The following is a 14,666-nucleotide window of genomic DNA, read 5'->3' as shown; positions in this document are numbered from 1 at the left end:
ATATATACATATTTTAAAATAATTGCTGTCTGATTATTGTAACATTATTGTTTAAGCACATCATACATCAGCTACCTATCTAATAAAGTACCTTATTATCCGCGTACATATTTATTTTATCGGCTTTGCTTAACAAAAATATATACGGTTAAAAAATATAAACTATTATCATATATCTACTTACTATGACGACAATCTTAGCGTTTAGCTAAACTTATTTTTACGGCACCTATACTGGTCCTACAAACGATCAAAATATTTTCGTCACAAATGGTACGAAAACTATAAAATGGCAATATATTCCAAAAGAAATATTCACGAAGGTAACGTTGTGCTTGGGTCGGTCACACAACTTAACATACAATTAAAACCACCGTATCACCAGATTTAGACAGACTTGTTTATGCTAAATCGCAGCTGATATTATGCCGATGACGGTTTGAATTTAAGCGATATGGTCGTTATGAAATACTAAAAAATAAGTGACCAAACCATGGCTGGTGTTTTCACGAAATACTCACGTGATGTTTGTTTATTTATTCGTAGAAACAGATATGGCCTAAAAAAAAATTCAAAATTAAAATGTTAACACAACTACATTGTTAAAAACATTATCAGCTAAATAATTTACTGTAGAAAAAGGAACTTCTCATTTGAAAAACAGAATTTCGTATTTCTACAGAACACTACTAGGGTGTCCTACATTTATGATTGAATATAATTTTAGACCTATATTTTATATTTGTTAACAACATAAACAACTCAAATAGCTATGTTAAAAATCTTTACAATGTACATTTGTCAGAATTTCAGTAATACATTTACAGACATTTGTTTAATTTGTCACCGGCAACACCGTGCGGCGTGCAGGATCAGCTAATAGCTTATGATAGTAAATACTAAAACCAATAATCAAATGATATTGTCACTTCCGAGTAACGAAACGATTTAAAATTGAAATACGTTTCACTTGAAATGTTTTTCTAATCATTTTAGTTGGTAATCGTGATCCATCACAATAATTGGATACTACGAAACTAATTTTGGGAATTATTTACATAGGATAAAATGCAATAAGTAATGACTTGTTGATTGGTTTAACAAAAATAATATATACATAATGATGTAGTATATACAATGTATATTATGTATGTATATTACAAACATGCACTATCGTAAAACCAGTAATCTTTGATGACGTTCCGCTCACGACTGTAAAATATATGATACATTAAATGTATACAATATAATAATACACAATAAATAATGTGTTGTTATACATCTATTTTCGGAATTAGTTCGCATAATTCTAGTCCGAAACACATTGATCTATCTGTGTAAACATGTAAATATTGAAAAATAAAAGTAATTAAAATACCTGCAAACTCCAATATATACGTATATCATAATGTATCTAACCTGTGTGATGGTAGGGTCATCCACGAGATAAATTGTAAAAATATAACTTATTCTTTTAAGACAGCAATACTCGTTAGTCTGCGTTTGCCGATCCTAACGACAACATGATCTGCTACACTGCAATTCAATCGCGTATTTACCATGGTCGTAATAAGTTCCAACCAAACGCGTATTTTTGATGTGCCCGTTAATACATTACGACGTTGAACTAGCACGAATTACAATTTTTCAGGTTGAATTTAGAAAAGAACAAATCCAAAAATTGATTTGAAAAAATATTGTTATTGACTGAGTGAGTACCAATTCAACAAACATTTTAATATATTTCACATATATAATAATGTTATATACTGAGGTCATTCTTTTTGTATCATGTCCAGATGCATATTTCATTATATTATAAAAGTATAATATGATGTACACACACTATTTTTGTAGGTACCATTTATATAATAATGTATAAGGTATAAATTGAATACATTTATTTTCAATACATTTTCGAATAACAATTAGATTAATAATAAATAGGTATATTTTAGTTAGCCGCGAATTCACGACATGGCCTTTTTTAATTTTTCACATTACTATTAATTAGTTTTAATAATATTTTTTTAATATCGTCTACCGTCTTTTGCGTTTAAATTGGTGTACGAATATAAATATTATAGTATATTATGATAATAAAATTTAACAGAGTGATTTCGACTATTAATTGAATAGTAAAATTGAACCGAATACTTGACGTATCTTTTTTTTTTGTATACAATGTTATAGATCTTGGTCATAATAAAATCTATTTATTTAAATCAAAAATATCCGTTATTTTCCATGTAATTTAGCGAGGAAATCGCGGACAAAAAACTATGAAATTCCTAAGTAATTTTTTAGCGTACAACGGAATTCTCAACGATTTAATACCAGTATTTAGACATTTGACGTAAATATTTTTTAATAATATTATAAATGTAAATTTGATTTTTTTACCAGAAAATATTAGCTTAAATTTTAAAACAACACACATAAATATAATACTATTTTAAGTTCTATTTATTTTTTTTATATAATTAATGATTTTTTACCAATAAACAAACTATTATTGTAAATCGACTCATGTTTTTATTTTTATACTAATTATAATTTTAGATTATCTGTTTATTTAAAATAAATTTCAAACCTACTTTTAACACGCCCATATGAATGTGCTATTAAACTCAAGTATGTGTTTTGTTTCAAATAATCGCAATAATTATTATTTTAACTAAAAACATTTATCTATTTTTCTAATTGAATAGTAGGTCATTATACGTACTTACATAGTATATTTTTACTTATACGAGAACAAAGATTTTTTCGTAAATATTATTCAAGATTTCCGACACAATCTAAGTATAATATTGGTACAAAGTAATCTATGTGTAAACCATTACCTTAATCAAAATCGCCTATCATAATATTGTTATTATTATTATTATTATTATTATTATTATATATAACATTACAAGCTCATGCATTCCATATTTTTGGATAAAATCCAATTTTTTTTCCGTCTACAGCTATCTAAATGAAAAATGAAATGTACAATCTGAATACTTTACAGCCACGCAGACTAAAACTTACCTAAGTAAGGTCACTATAAATTAAAAACTCGTTTTTATGGCTTGTTAAAGACTGACGAAGATTACAAATATTTTTTTATACATATTTATAATACTCTATTGTATATGTACGACGATTCAATATAACATCGTTATTACTGTATATTTATCGTGGAATCTTGTAGAACTATCTATAATTTATCTATCCGCCCGTGAACATTGAACATATCATTATTATAAATAAATGTTTTGTCATGTATAAAGAATACAATATCTATAAGAGCTTAAACATAATACATATTATTATTATTATCTTAAGATAATACAAAACATCTATAAACATCAACATTCTTATTATTGTATTTTGTATTTAGGAATTTATACTGTATGATTTGAATAGGGGTTTTGGGATAAATATATATAGTAAAAAAAATATTAAATAATGTAAAATGGAAAACTATGAAAATATTAACTTGAATTTTCAGTTGACTTATTTTTTTTATATAATACAGAAAATATATAATTTTTTTATTTAAAAATCTTGAGATGAATATACTATTTTTACAGTAGGGTGGAGCCTTTATCCGTTAAACTGCAATTGATATGTATAAAACAACGGAGTGTAATTTATTTTAGTTTTTATTTTCATTTTTTTATACAAAATATAATCAAAAATAGTTCAGCTTACAGAATAAATAAAAAATACAATGCACATTTTGTACTCAATCATTCTAAATCAAATGTTCTTTATTCTTTTAAAATTAACTTTAAAACGTATTAATGGAAAACAACTAGTATCATATTTATCTTAGATATAAATAACAATATATATTGTTGGTATGTGTTTTTATTTCAAAGTTTGAAAACCTATAAAAGTCGAACTATGGAGATTTATTGTCGCGACTTTTTAAACGGCTATCGTCATTACAGTTTTGAAGAAACTTTAATTTTCAATCTCAATACTAATACAGAACATGGAGTGAATTGTACGTACCTATATTATATTATAATATAAAATATCTGCTACATGAGTATACTGTTAAGTATTATGACGGGTTGAATATACTAACTGGTTAACGTGAGTCGATAATAACATGGAAAAAGTATAATAGTAATGTATATTGTATATAAAATAAAAAAAATATTCAAATGTCCCGATGCAATTCAAATCATTTTATACTTAACGTTTACGACCGGCAAAACTCGGTAATATATTATTATGTATATCATACCAACCAAAGTCTCAGAAAACAAAAGATCGGTACAGAATGCGAAAACCATTTTACATTCGTCGGCGGGATATAATATATACGAGTGGGAATTGACGAGTGTCGTCGAGGAGTTAAATTGTTAAATCGCTGGTGTACGCGAGTGTTGCGTAATGGTCGATTACTTTAGAAACGCGTAGGGGAGGAAAGGAAAGAACGTGTAATTGTTTCTGTTCGTCGAAAAGGTTGATAAAAAAAAAAAAAAAGCTAGAAAAAACTGCGCAGAAAATACGTGTGTTTGTGTGTAAGAGAGAGAGAGAAAGAGAGATAAACGCATAAGCGTCCCGTACACATATTATACATGTATAAAAGCGGAAAAAAGAAAGAGAGCTTCGATCCAATCGTGATTCCGTTTGCGTTTTGTCTATTTCGTTATTCTTTTATTTCGCTCGTTTATATATATATATGTGTGTATGTGTGTGTGTGTGTGTGTGTGTGTGTGTGTGTGTGTGTGTGTGTGTGTGTACTTAGTTCGTTCAGGGTTTTTTTTCGGGTCGTTTGTTTTCAGACTGGAGTGGATGTTGAACGGGACTACAGATATATACATATATACTAGCATCTTGGAATCCTACCCCTTCTTCGCTCTCGCGCACCATCGCGTTGCCCACCAATTCCGTCGGCTGTATAATGTCATTAGGTATGCAATAGTAGTTGCATGGGACGAGAAAAGAAAACCTCCCCGAATGATCGTAAGAAGGTGATGACTTGTTCGCGGGATGTCTTCTGCACGGGGTCTCCCGGACCAAACGAAATAATGGTGTGGAGTGAGTGGACCCACGGCGGGGGAGGGGAGGACACGATTGTAGCTTAACTTATGTAAATTAGTGAGCACTCGACAGTGTATATACAATCGAGGCGAAAAGCTTCTTGTCGTACAGTCGGTGTGGCCGAGTCGTTAGCTTTTTATTCACCGTTTCGTTTTTTGCATGTATACACGCTGCACGCAGCCATGACTTTCCGTTTAATAGGATTTTTTCACTCTATATCCGTGCGCCTCACTACTGTTCTGTGTAATAATATACGCGCCCGTAAAAGGAACTTTTCAATTTTTTTTTATTTCGTTTTTATTTTTTTTTCCGCGAATTTTCTTTTATCTAAACCAGCTACGGCCGAATGTGGACCACTAACAAACTGTAATCGCACTTCAGATCGTTGCATATTTCACGACGTTAGAATACTATAACAATAACATAATATATCCGCAATATCCATAAAGGTAATACAGTGTATTTTCGCTTACAAACTATATGAATAGTAATATTGTTGTACAAACGATACTCGTCAACGCCGATTTATATAATTCAATAGTATCAGCTGGCTGGTACTATTGGATGTTAAATATTTATATTATATTATATTCTCGACACAGTTATCTATTCTGATATATATATGGTGTTAGACTATTGAATTATTTGTGGTCATGTATTCGGCAAGAAAGATACTAATACTATTTTTTTTATATTATTTAATTTCAAATAAAAAACTAAAATACGGATAATTTAATATGATTAGTATATGTTTCCTATTGTTATAAGCACCATGTACACTCAATTCAAACGTTTTTGAAGTAAATAATAAATAAAAATAATAATTTTCGCTGTATCAAAAAAAAAAAAATAATAATAATATAATACTGATAGATCATAAAATATTTTTTTGTGCATTAATTTCAAAGATCAGAACATATTTTTAAAAGCAATACTTATTGTTAAAGCGGCTTTTACTTTTATGTTTGTTTTTAAGTAGAAAAAAGCCGAATTCACCTGTTAAAAACTTGAATTAATTCCAATCTAAATACATAAAAACGTTTTATTTAAATATTTATACGTGTTTTTCAAGATAGTTTCCCAGAGGATAAAACTTTTAAAAGTTTATTTAGTCAACTTTTTTAAACTCGTTTTATTACAGTTCAAGGGTTTTTATAATATCGTTTTTATTTCTGAAATGTTCTGCTCAAAAACACAAAAATCCAAACAGGTAGTAATAATAGTGTTATAAGAATTATATCGGTGTGCATGTTAGACGCATTTTGTTCGGCTGTAACAGCCGTACTCAACTGTGGCTTTCTAAACTTTTTTGTGAAACTTAACAAAATTAAATTTAAAATCTAATGTCACATAATAATTGATAAATAATTTTAAACATTTTTCAATAATCATAAAATTGTAATTTTAATTTTTTTTTTTTTATAAAAATTATCTTTCATAAAAACTTCTTGATTTCTATATTTAAGCTTATGAATATTAAAACAAAAATATGTTAGTGACTCAAACTCCTTTTAAAGACGGAACAATGACAATAGTTTTAGTGATAAGGCTGACATAGTTAGGCTGATTTACAATTAATAAGTATAAATTATGTAATGTTTCATTCAATATAGTCTATCGGATAGACTATATCATTATTATTATTATGTTATAATAGTTAACATTTTAATGCGATTTCAAGTTATAGTAAATGTGTATCTATAATATAGGTATATGCAAGTTAAATAAATAATATGTTTATTGTTTAGAAAATCCATTCAACGTTAGTTGTTTTTTGAACGACGAATAAAAAAATGGACAATGGTAAAACAACAGTAAATACACGTATTTTATAATAAAAATAATAAATAGTTCAAATTCGTAGTTTATAAGAAAAAGTTCAAAATAAATTTAAAAAAAAAAATTAGACAATACAATGTGATATTCTTACACTTTAAACAAGGCATTAACAAATATTTTTCAAAATATTTAAGAAAGTTTATCTTAATCGACTTGAAAACACGTTTAAATAACGACAAAGTACGAGTCAAAGGTTTCAAAGTGCACTTAACTCAAATGCTGCACCTAACAAAAGTATTGAACGAGTATCCTATATATTATATCCAGTAGAGATAAAATAAATATTTGTAGAATGTGAACTAAATGAAAATTATCCAAATGAATATAACATTTATAGTAATAATATAATTGAATTTCGTGTAAATTGTATACCTACTTATTATTTCAAAATATTTTAACATTTTATTCTACACTCGCCTACTGTTTGTAGCGTATAGTCATATACAACTAGTACAGTAGTAAACAATAATTTATTTAAAAATGATACATTTTAAATCAAAATAAAATAGGTATTTTTTTTATTTTAACCTAAAAAAAGATTTATTTTGATTTAGCAATTACTTTTTAAAATGTACCATTATTACAATGAGTAATAAACTCTATAACATTTTGTGAATGAATTTCTTTGGACATTATTTTGTTTTTTAATTTATAATGTTTAAACTTTCATCAAACTAATCATAATATCACCTCACAAGCCACGTTAGATGTATGTTTATTAACTATCGAGGAAAACTTTCGGCCGACAGGACTATGACGGGCGACGTAAACGGTAAAAAGCGCGGCCAGGAACTGCATCACCACCAAGACGACGCCCGCGTGCAGTTCACGGACAGCTGTAATGCAGGCGTCAGTAACGGTGACGGTTCAACTTCCACGAGCTGTTTCGACGAACGGCTTCCGTCCATTGCGGCCAACGTCGTGGCGATGATTCTGGCCGTGGCCATTGCGTGGACGCTGCTGTACGTGAACGTGTCGCCGGAGCTGATGGCCGTGCCCGGCGGCAGTCTGGCGTCTATATTCATGCTGTACGTGACTGGCACGGTGGCCGGTCAGCTCATCACGAAGGTGGGCGGTCTGCCTCCGCTGCTGGGCATGATGCTGGCCGGTATCGCTCTCCAGAATTCCGGTCTGTACAACGTCACCGGTTGGTGTTTCCATTTGGTGTCTACAATGAGGTGAGCCGCTTAAAATAGAATTTTAAATTTCTATGGAAATACCGCTCCGCATCGCACCCTTGAAAAATAAACGATTACCACCTACTTTTCATATTTTTCAATTGCGATGAAATATCGACGTACGTGAAATATTATCGATTAGTTTTTTCTCTTCTTGTCATTCATCGCCTTATGTACTGAAGTATCGTTGTGCATAATACTTGGTATGTTGGTTGCTATTTAAGAACTCAGTTATAATAACTAGTAAAGGTCATGCGGTTGTATCTTCCTCAGATTTTCGATTACAATTTCCACCAATATTTGTCTTTCAATTTTTTGTTCATTATTATTACTCATAATATGGTGACGTTTACCATTTAATGCTTGAAATTATTTACCAGTTTTGGATAAAATATTAGCACTACAATATTTATTAGAACACTCCCATTTCATTTGTCCACCTCTACATAGTCTAAAAAATTAATATTTACCTATTATTAATAATTATTTTCTAAGTTTAGACTTTTAGAGATAATAATTTCAAAATTGTTCCATTATACTTATAGTAAATACTTTTTAATACTGTCACGCTGTCTTCTAAACAATTACGAATATACGGTTTCTCCGAAAATAGGTCTTTAAAGGCAATATTATTATCTATATTTACTATTTTCAATGGTGGTTACGATAGGTATCGCGTATTTATTATTTTTATTATCTCTATAAAAATATACATTGACTTAAACAATTAAAATTAATTCAAAAAACCATTTGAAATTGTTTGAATTTTAGGTTTATAATGTAATTTCTTTGATCTACTGATAATCGTTCGTAATCACGTGTGTTATCAATAAGGTAAAACATTCGCAACTATGTAGCGTTGTAGCGCATTACCACCGATATTAAATGCCTGAAATTACCTTTATGAAAATAATCTTGAGGTTATACGTATTACAAATGTTACAATTGAATATTATATTATTTTGAACTTTTATTACTGCTGTAATGAATTTATTTATACTTTTTTATCGTAAAATTATTATTGTTACATTTAATTTAATCGTAATTATTGATACACTATTACGATATAAGTTCAGATGTATGTATAGATAAATGAAATATTATTATTACGAGTGTAATAATATTATTAATTGTTATGTTCATACTTTTTTATACTAATTATTTACATCGTCCGCTTCAAAATACAAATCCCGTTATAGCACCAATCGCAATATAAATCATCGATAAAAGTACAATTTCTATATTATATTTTACATCATAAATTAATGTATTTTTGTAGTTTATGCACTCAAAAATTATCAAACAGAATTCAACGAAATTTTTAGAGATTGTTATTAGAGATATCAGCAATGTTTTTGAGAGTAATTTTAATCGTGTTAAAAATATACCAAGTTCTACATCCAATTTACCACAGGTGGGTTGCCTATTTTGGTTGAATTAGGCAACAGTTTACTGCAAGGCTAGATACATCGGGTCCGATTCGCCAGAGAAATGAGGTACACTAAAACCGAGATGCACCTATGTATTTTATATTCATTCATTTTTTTCACAGCCGAATTCGAACTATATAGTATTATGTAAATATGTATTTATAAATATTGAATACTTATATAAAATATAACTTATTTTCTAAATTTCGTAAAAACTGAATGAAATGAAATTGTGTATCTTAAAAGACTAAGTATTATGTTTTCACTTAATATTTCCATAGAAATAAATTACAACTGAATTTTCGGTGTTATGCAGAGAAGCCGCACTAACTGTCATATTGATCAAAGGCGGTTTGGAATTGAACGCTGGTCAGTTGCGCCGGCTAAGTGGTGTCGTGGCCAGGCTAACGGTGTTGCCGTGTGTGGCCGAAGCCGTGGCCGTAGGTGTGGCTGCACATTTCATTTTACCCGATTTCTCGTTAGTTTGGGGCCTTACACTCGGGTAAGTACCTAATTTACTATAGTAACAAAATATATTTTTTTCTGCTTTTTTCACATTAAATATTAATTTATTTATTTTAAGGTTTACCTTATCAGCCGTCAGCCCCGCTGTATTAGTTCCAAGTCTTTTCCGACTAAAGCGCTTAGGGTATGGCGAAGTAAAAGGCATTAACACGTTGTTGATTGCTGCTTCAAGTTTGGACGATGCTGTATCTATCAGCGCTTTTGGTATTTTATTAGGTGTCTTATTCTCAACTGGTATGTATAATACGACTATTTTTTTCTTTTTAATTTTTGGAAATCCATGAAATGATAATGTAATTTGAAGCAATTAGACTAAAAGACTAAATTAGAGTTGTATTATTATATTATATATTTTAAAATAAAATATAAAATTTTGCATTATCAATATAATATTTTTTTCCGCGAAACTAATTTTCAATATAATAATTGGTTTATTAATAATTGATACACGCTCATACTTATATTTTTAAAACTTTCATAAAATAATTAAATAAATATTATTTTGATTAAAATTAATTTTTTTTTTTGTATATTAATATAGGTAGCTTGACCAGTAAGATAATACAAGGACCTATAGATGTGTCAATTGGAACCGTGATAGGACTTATGTGGGGTTGCGTTTTGATTTTTGTGCCTCCATCGCCTTGGGCCTTGATATACAATAAACGGGAAAGCAATTATCAAAACACCAAAAAATCAGAAGTAAATTTATTGTGGTTTTAAAATAGTTTTTATACCATAGAGTAATTGTATCAGTTTCATACTGAAAATAGATAAAATATTAGTAGCTTAAATAAAACTGTACATTGCAAAAACAAATCATTTAAGTACGTGTACCTTCTATTCTATTCCAATGACAAATCTTCCCTAACAAATTATAAGTTGTAGTTTTTAATAATCAGTAATATTTGAATATTCATTCCTTAAATTTGTATAATCTTAAGTTTAAGCCTACAAACTGTTAGGATTAATTTGGAGTAGTGAGAGGCTGCCTTGTTTAACTGAGTTCGCCTCACAAATTCTAGGAAAGAATTTACTATTAATTACTTACTGCAACTGCGATAGCCGACAGGTAACTTATATTTTGTTCGGAAAATTCTACTATGAAAATAACAGGAAAATCCACATATAGGTACGTGATACTCTAACTATTAAAATTTTATATTATGTTCAATCTGTTTAATTTTCTCTATTCTCCATTTCCAATACGCACCTATCTGTATACACTGATACAATATTATTTATAACGTTATAATAATAAATGCGTATAATATTCATTACAGTAAATTGAATTATTTTTACCGGAATATAGATTGAAAATTCCGTGACAACCAAAAGATCGTTTCTATTAGGCATGGGCGGGTTCTTAGCAGTGACCGGAAGTCAATGGTGTGGATATCCGGGAGCAGGGCCACTGGCGTGTATTATATCGGCGTTCGTGGCGGGCACTGGTTGGAGAAAACGATCATCTCAACATAAACGAAACAACTCAGTGATTTCAGCTGACGGAGTGGATGGGGATGACGAGAAAATCGAGGACGACGAGCTTCCAATAGTACAGGTGTTCGAACATGCCTGGACATGTCTACAGCCAGTGCTATTCGCCTTTATAGGCACCGACCTTAAGTTTGAATTACTTAAAAGAGGCGACATGATCTTTCTCGGGTTGCTCGTATTAGCGTTCGGGCTCACGGTATGTCACGCGTATATATTTAATTATATTATTGGTATTGATGATATGTGATTAAGATACATTTTAATTATATGATTTTAAATTTAATAATATTATGGGTAGGTACCAGAAACATCTAATGGTATAAATATCACATACATATTATATTTATTTATTCATAAATTGACTTAAAATCTAAAATATATCGCAATCAAATATTTGGTTTTAGTATAATAGTACAATGTTATCGATTTTAGATTCGCCTAATTGTTACCACGTGTTCAGTGGTTGGCACAGGTTTCAGTCGTAAGGAAGTATTATTCGTTAATATCGCGTGGCTTCCAAAGGCTACAGTACAGGTAACGTAAATCAAATTGTATATATTTTTTTTATGAAATGAATACTACGCTTGATAAATTAAGCATAGAACAGTTATTATACAATAGAGCCATATTATTTAAATGTGAGAAACTAAATGCATGCTTAAATTGTGTAAATTAACAATATTATAAAAGTAATTTATTCTTTCTTAACTAAATAAACTATAGTTTTTTCGATAGTAAAAAGCGTAAGACACGTGTAAACATCAATATTAACACGAGATACATTCATTGGTACAATTATAATTGTAATGCATTTAGGATATATTATAAATTGAGTAACATATAAATTATAAAATCAATACTAAACATTAAACTTTCTTACAAGCGATTCAAAATATAATATATATAGTAGGGTAGCTCTGCTAAATTATCGGTTAGAGACGTTTGTGTTTTCTGGTAAAAACCCGTTTGTAGTATGGCTATAAAGTGGTCAAAGTGGTTTAAATACAATGGTACTTATAGTACTAGGACAAACAATTAGACGTATGGACTAAGATTTCTATTGGTTCTGATTATTTTTCTATTTAAGAAATGATTGATTATTATGTTTTTTATTATAGGCAGCTTTGGCACCAGTGGCTTTGGACATCGCGAGGAATTTAGGTACAGCAGAAGATATCGAATGTGCAACTAGATTAGTAACAATAGCTGTGATATCCATTTTATTGACGGCACCTGTAGGTGCATTTGGCATACAGTTATTTGGTCCCAGATTGTTACCCAGAAGCAGTTAATTACGCAAATTTTTTTTAAACTATCGCGTAAAAAATTAATTAAATTGTACCTCAGCGTATTTTAAAATAATTCAAAAGCTGTTGTAAATCAAAACTATTTCCCAAAACAAGATGACTACAGAAACTCGTTTAATTCATAAGTTTTGTTGTTTGTTTCAAATTACCTATATATTGTGTTAAAAATCTATTAAACTGTTTAACAACGAATTTGATTAATAATATGTTTATGTATTATATACAATTTAAAAGTATACTTAATTACTTTTAAACTATTAAAAAAATTATTATTGATTTGGAAGTTCGTAATTCGTATGGATTATAATGGTTTGGTACAGTATCGTTTTCTCCATAACAAAAGGCTAATGGTGTGAATGAGAATCTATTAAAAAAAAATTAATATTTTTTTTAACTAGATTGTATAATATAATATGTTTATCTATGATATTACCAACAATTATATTTTATTTTTACAAAATAACTTACTGTTTAAATATATTTTATGCATGTCAACTGTTAAACGATAATTAATAGAATAAATTAAAAATTACCTAATATTTGTTATATTTTATGGTTTTTTGAACTAATTATATCTGTTTAAAACAATACAACAAAAAAATAATGTATAATAATTAAGCTTGATGATATAAATTATTGTAGTATACCAAAATAAAAATATTTGTTAATGAGCACACTAATCAACGTCATCTGCCCAAGAACTCGTGTTAATTGTTAAAAATTGATTTTGTTATCTCAGAAAATGTCTAAGCCAATTGCTTCCAAGTCTTCTTTGGAAATGAGTAGGGGGACAAAGAGTTAGATACTGAGATTTATGATACATGTTTGATATGTGCTTAACTAATACCTATAAGTAATAGGTGCATATAGTAATAAGTAAATTATGTAATTAGTAATAGCTAGGCTATTACACATTAGCAAGTGCCTATAGTGTAATTTAATTTTTTTTAAATTTTAATAGCAATTCATTATAATTATTATTATTAATACACATAACTGTATTGGAAAACCTTGTTGACGCCAAGTTTGATATGTATAGACATGATTTTCTTGTTATGTTATACAATTCGGTTAGGTTAAAATTAATATTACTGAGGAATTCTAGTGCATGCATAAACAATTCATAATTAGTTAAGATAATTAAAAGTGTTTTATTTTTATTGTTTGTTAATATAATAAACTACAGTTTAATACACCAAACGTTTTACAGTATTAGATATCCATCAAAATTGTACCAAGGGAATACATAAAAAAAGTTTTATATATCTGCCCAATTCATGATTATACGTATAAACCTATTAGTATTTTATTTTAAAAGATACTGCAGTTACCAATCTCACTTAGACATTCATTAAATCGTTTTTCTGTAAAAATAAACAATTACAATCAATAAATTACATATTTTAAAAGGTGTTATAAATATACTACAAAGTTATATTATTGTACGTTCATATTAAGGTAAAACAGTTTTATTATATAATGTTATTTATATATCACCGATTAATTAAATGCAATTTTGTAATAATATAATCACTGACACGGAAACTCTTAAGTCGGATTTTATTTTTGTGTTGATACAGAATTATTTTAGGAACTTTAAGTTTTTAAAATATTCATATATATATATAATTTTTCTAAATATGATATTATAATTTATTTAATGTTCTGACTATTTCAAAGTTATATACAAAAATATTATTTTATTGGTTTATTGCAAATAATGTTAAAACAATAATAAAAACAATGCATATAAGATTTAATACAGCAAACAATTAAAATTAATTTAATTTTTAAATTCTTACCATAAACTAAAAAACAAAATAAAAAAATATATATTATGA

At 28.5% G+C, this 14,666-nt stretch overlaps 1 protein-coding gene across 1 annotated transcript; it reads left to right on the top strand.

Annotated features, from left to right (window-relative positions):
• The first annotated feature begins 1,501 nt into the window (after nucleotides 1-1,501).
• LOC113548028 (sodium/hydrogen exchanger 9B2-like) lies at nucleotides 1,502-13,017 on the top strand. Its single transcript, XM_026948672.1, has 8 exons — nucleotides 1,502-1,711; nucleotides 7,638-8,066; nucleotides 9,813-9,998; nucleotides 10,080-10,255; nucleotides 10,563-10,723; nucleotides 11,334-11,714; nucleotides 11,951-12,052; nucleotides 12,637-13,017. The coding sequence occupies exons 2-8, from the start codon at nucleotides 7,642-7,644 to the stop codon at nucleotides 12,808-12,810; spliced, it is 1,605 nt and encodes a 534-aa protein (XP_026804473.1). The 5' UTR covers nucleotides 1,502-1,711; nucleotides 7,638-7,641; the 3' UTR covers nucleotides 12,811-13,017.
• The last annotated feature ends 1,649 nt before the right edge of the window (nucleotides 13,018-14,666 follow it).

The sequence above is a fragment of the Rhopalosiphum maidis genome, chromosome 1, assembly GCF_003676215.2.
Source record: "Rhopalosiphum maidis isolate BTI-1 chromosome 1, ASM367621v3, whole genome shotgun sequence".
In the NCBI taxonomy this organism is placed as follows: domain Eukaryota; kingdom Metazoa; phylum Arthropoda; class Insecta; order Hemiptera; family Aphididae; genus Rhopalosiphum; species Rhopalosiphum maidis.
This window is presented reverse-complemented; position numbering and strand designations above follow the sequence as displayed.

What these genes read in the sequence shown, in the direction of transcription:
- LOC113548028 (XM_026948672.1), top strand. Translation starts at nt 7,642, where the DNA reads ATGACGGGCGACGTAAACGGTAAAAAGCGCGGCCAGGAACTGCATCAC. An exon ending in AAAACACCAAAAAATCAGAA is followed by an intron (nt 10,724 to 11,333) that starts GTAAATTTATTG and finishes ACCGGAATATAG; the next exon opens with ATTGAAAATTCCGTGACAAC. An exon ending in TTCCAAAGGCTACAGTACAG is followed by an intron (nt 12,053 to 12,636) that starts GTAACGTAAATC and finishes TTTTTATTATAG; the next exon opens with GCAGCTTTGGCACCAGTGGC.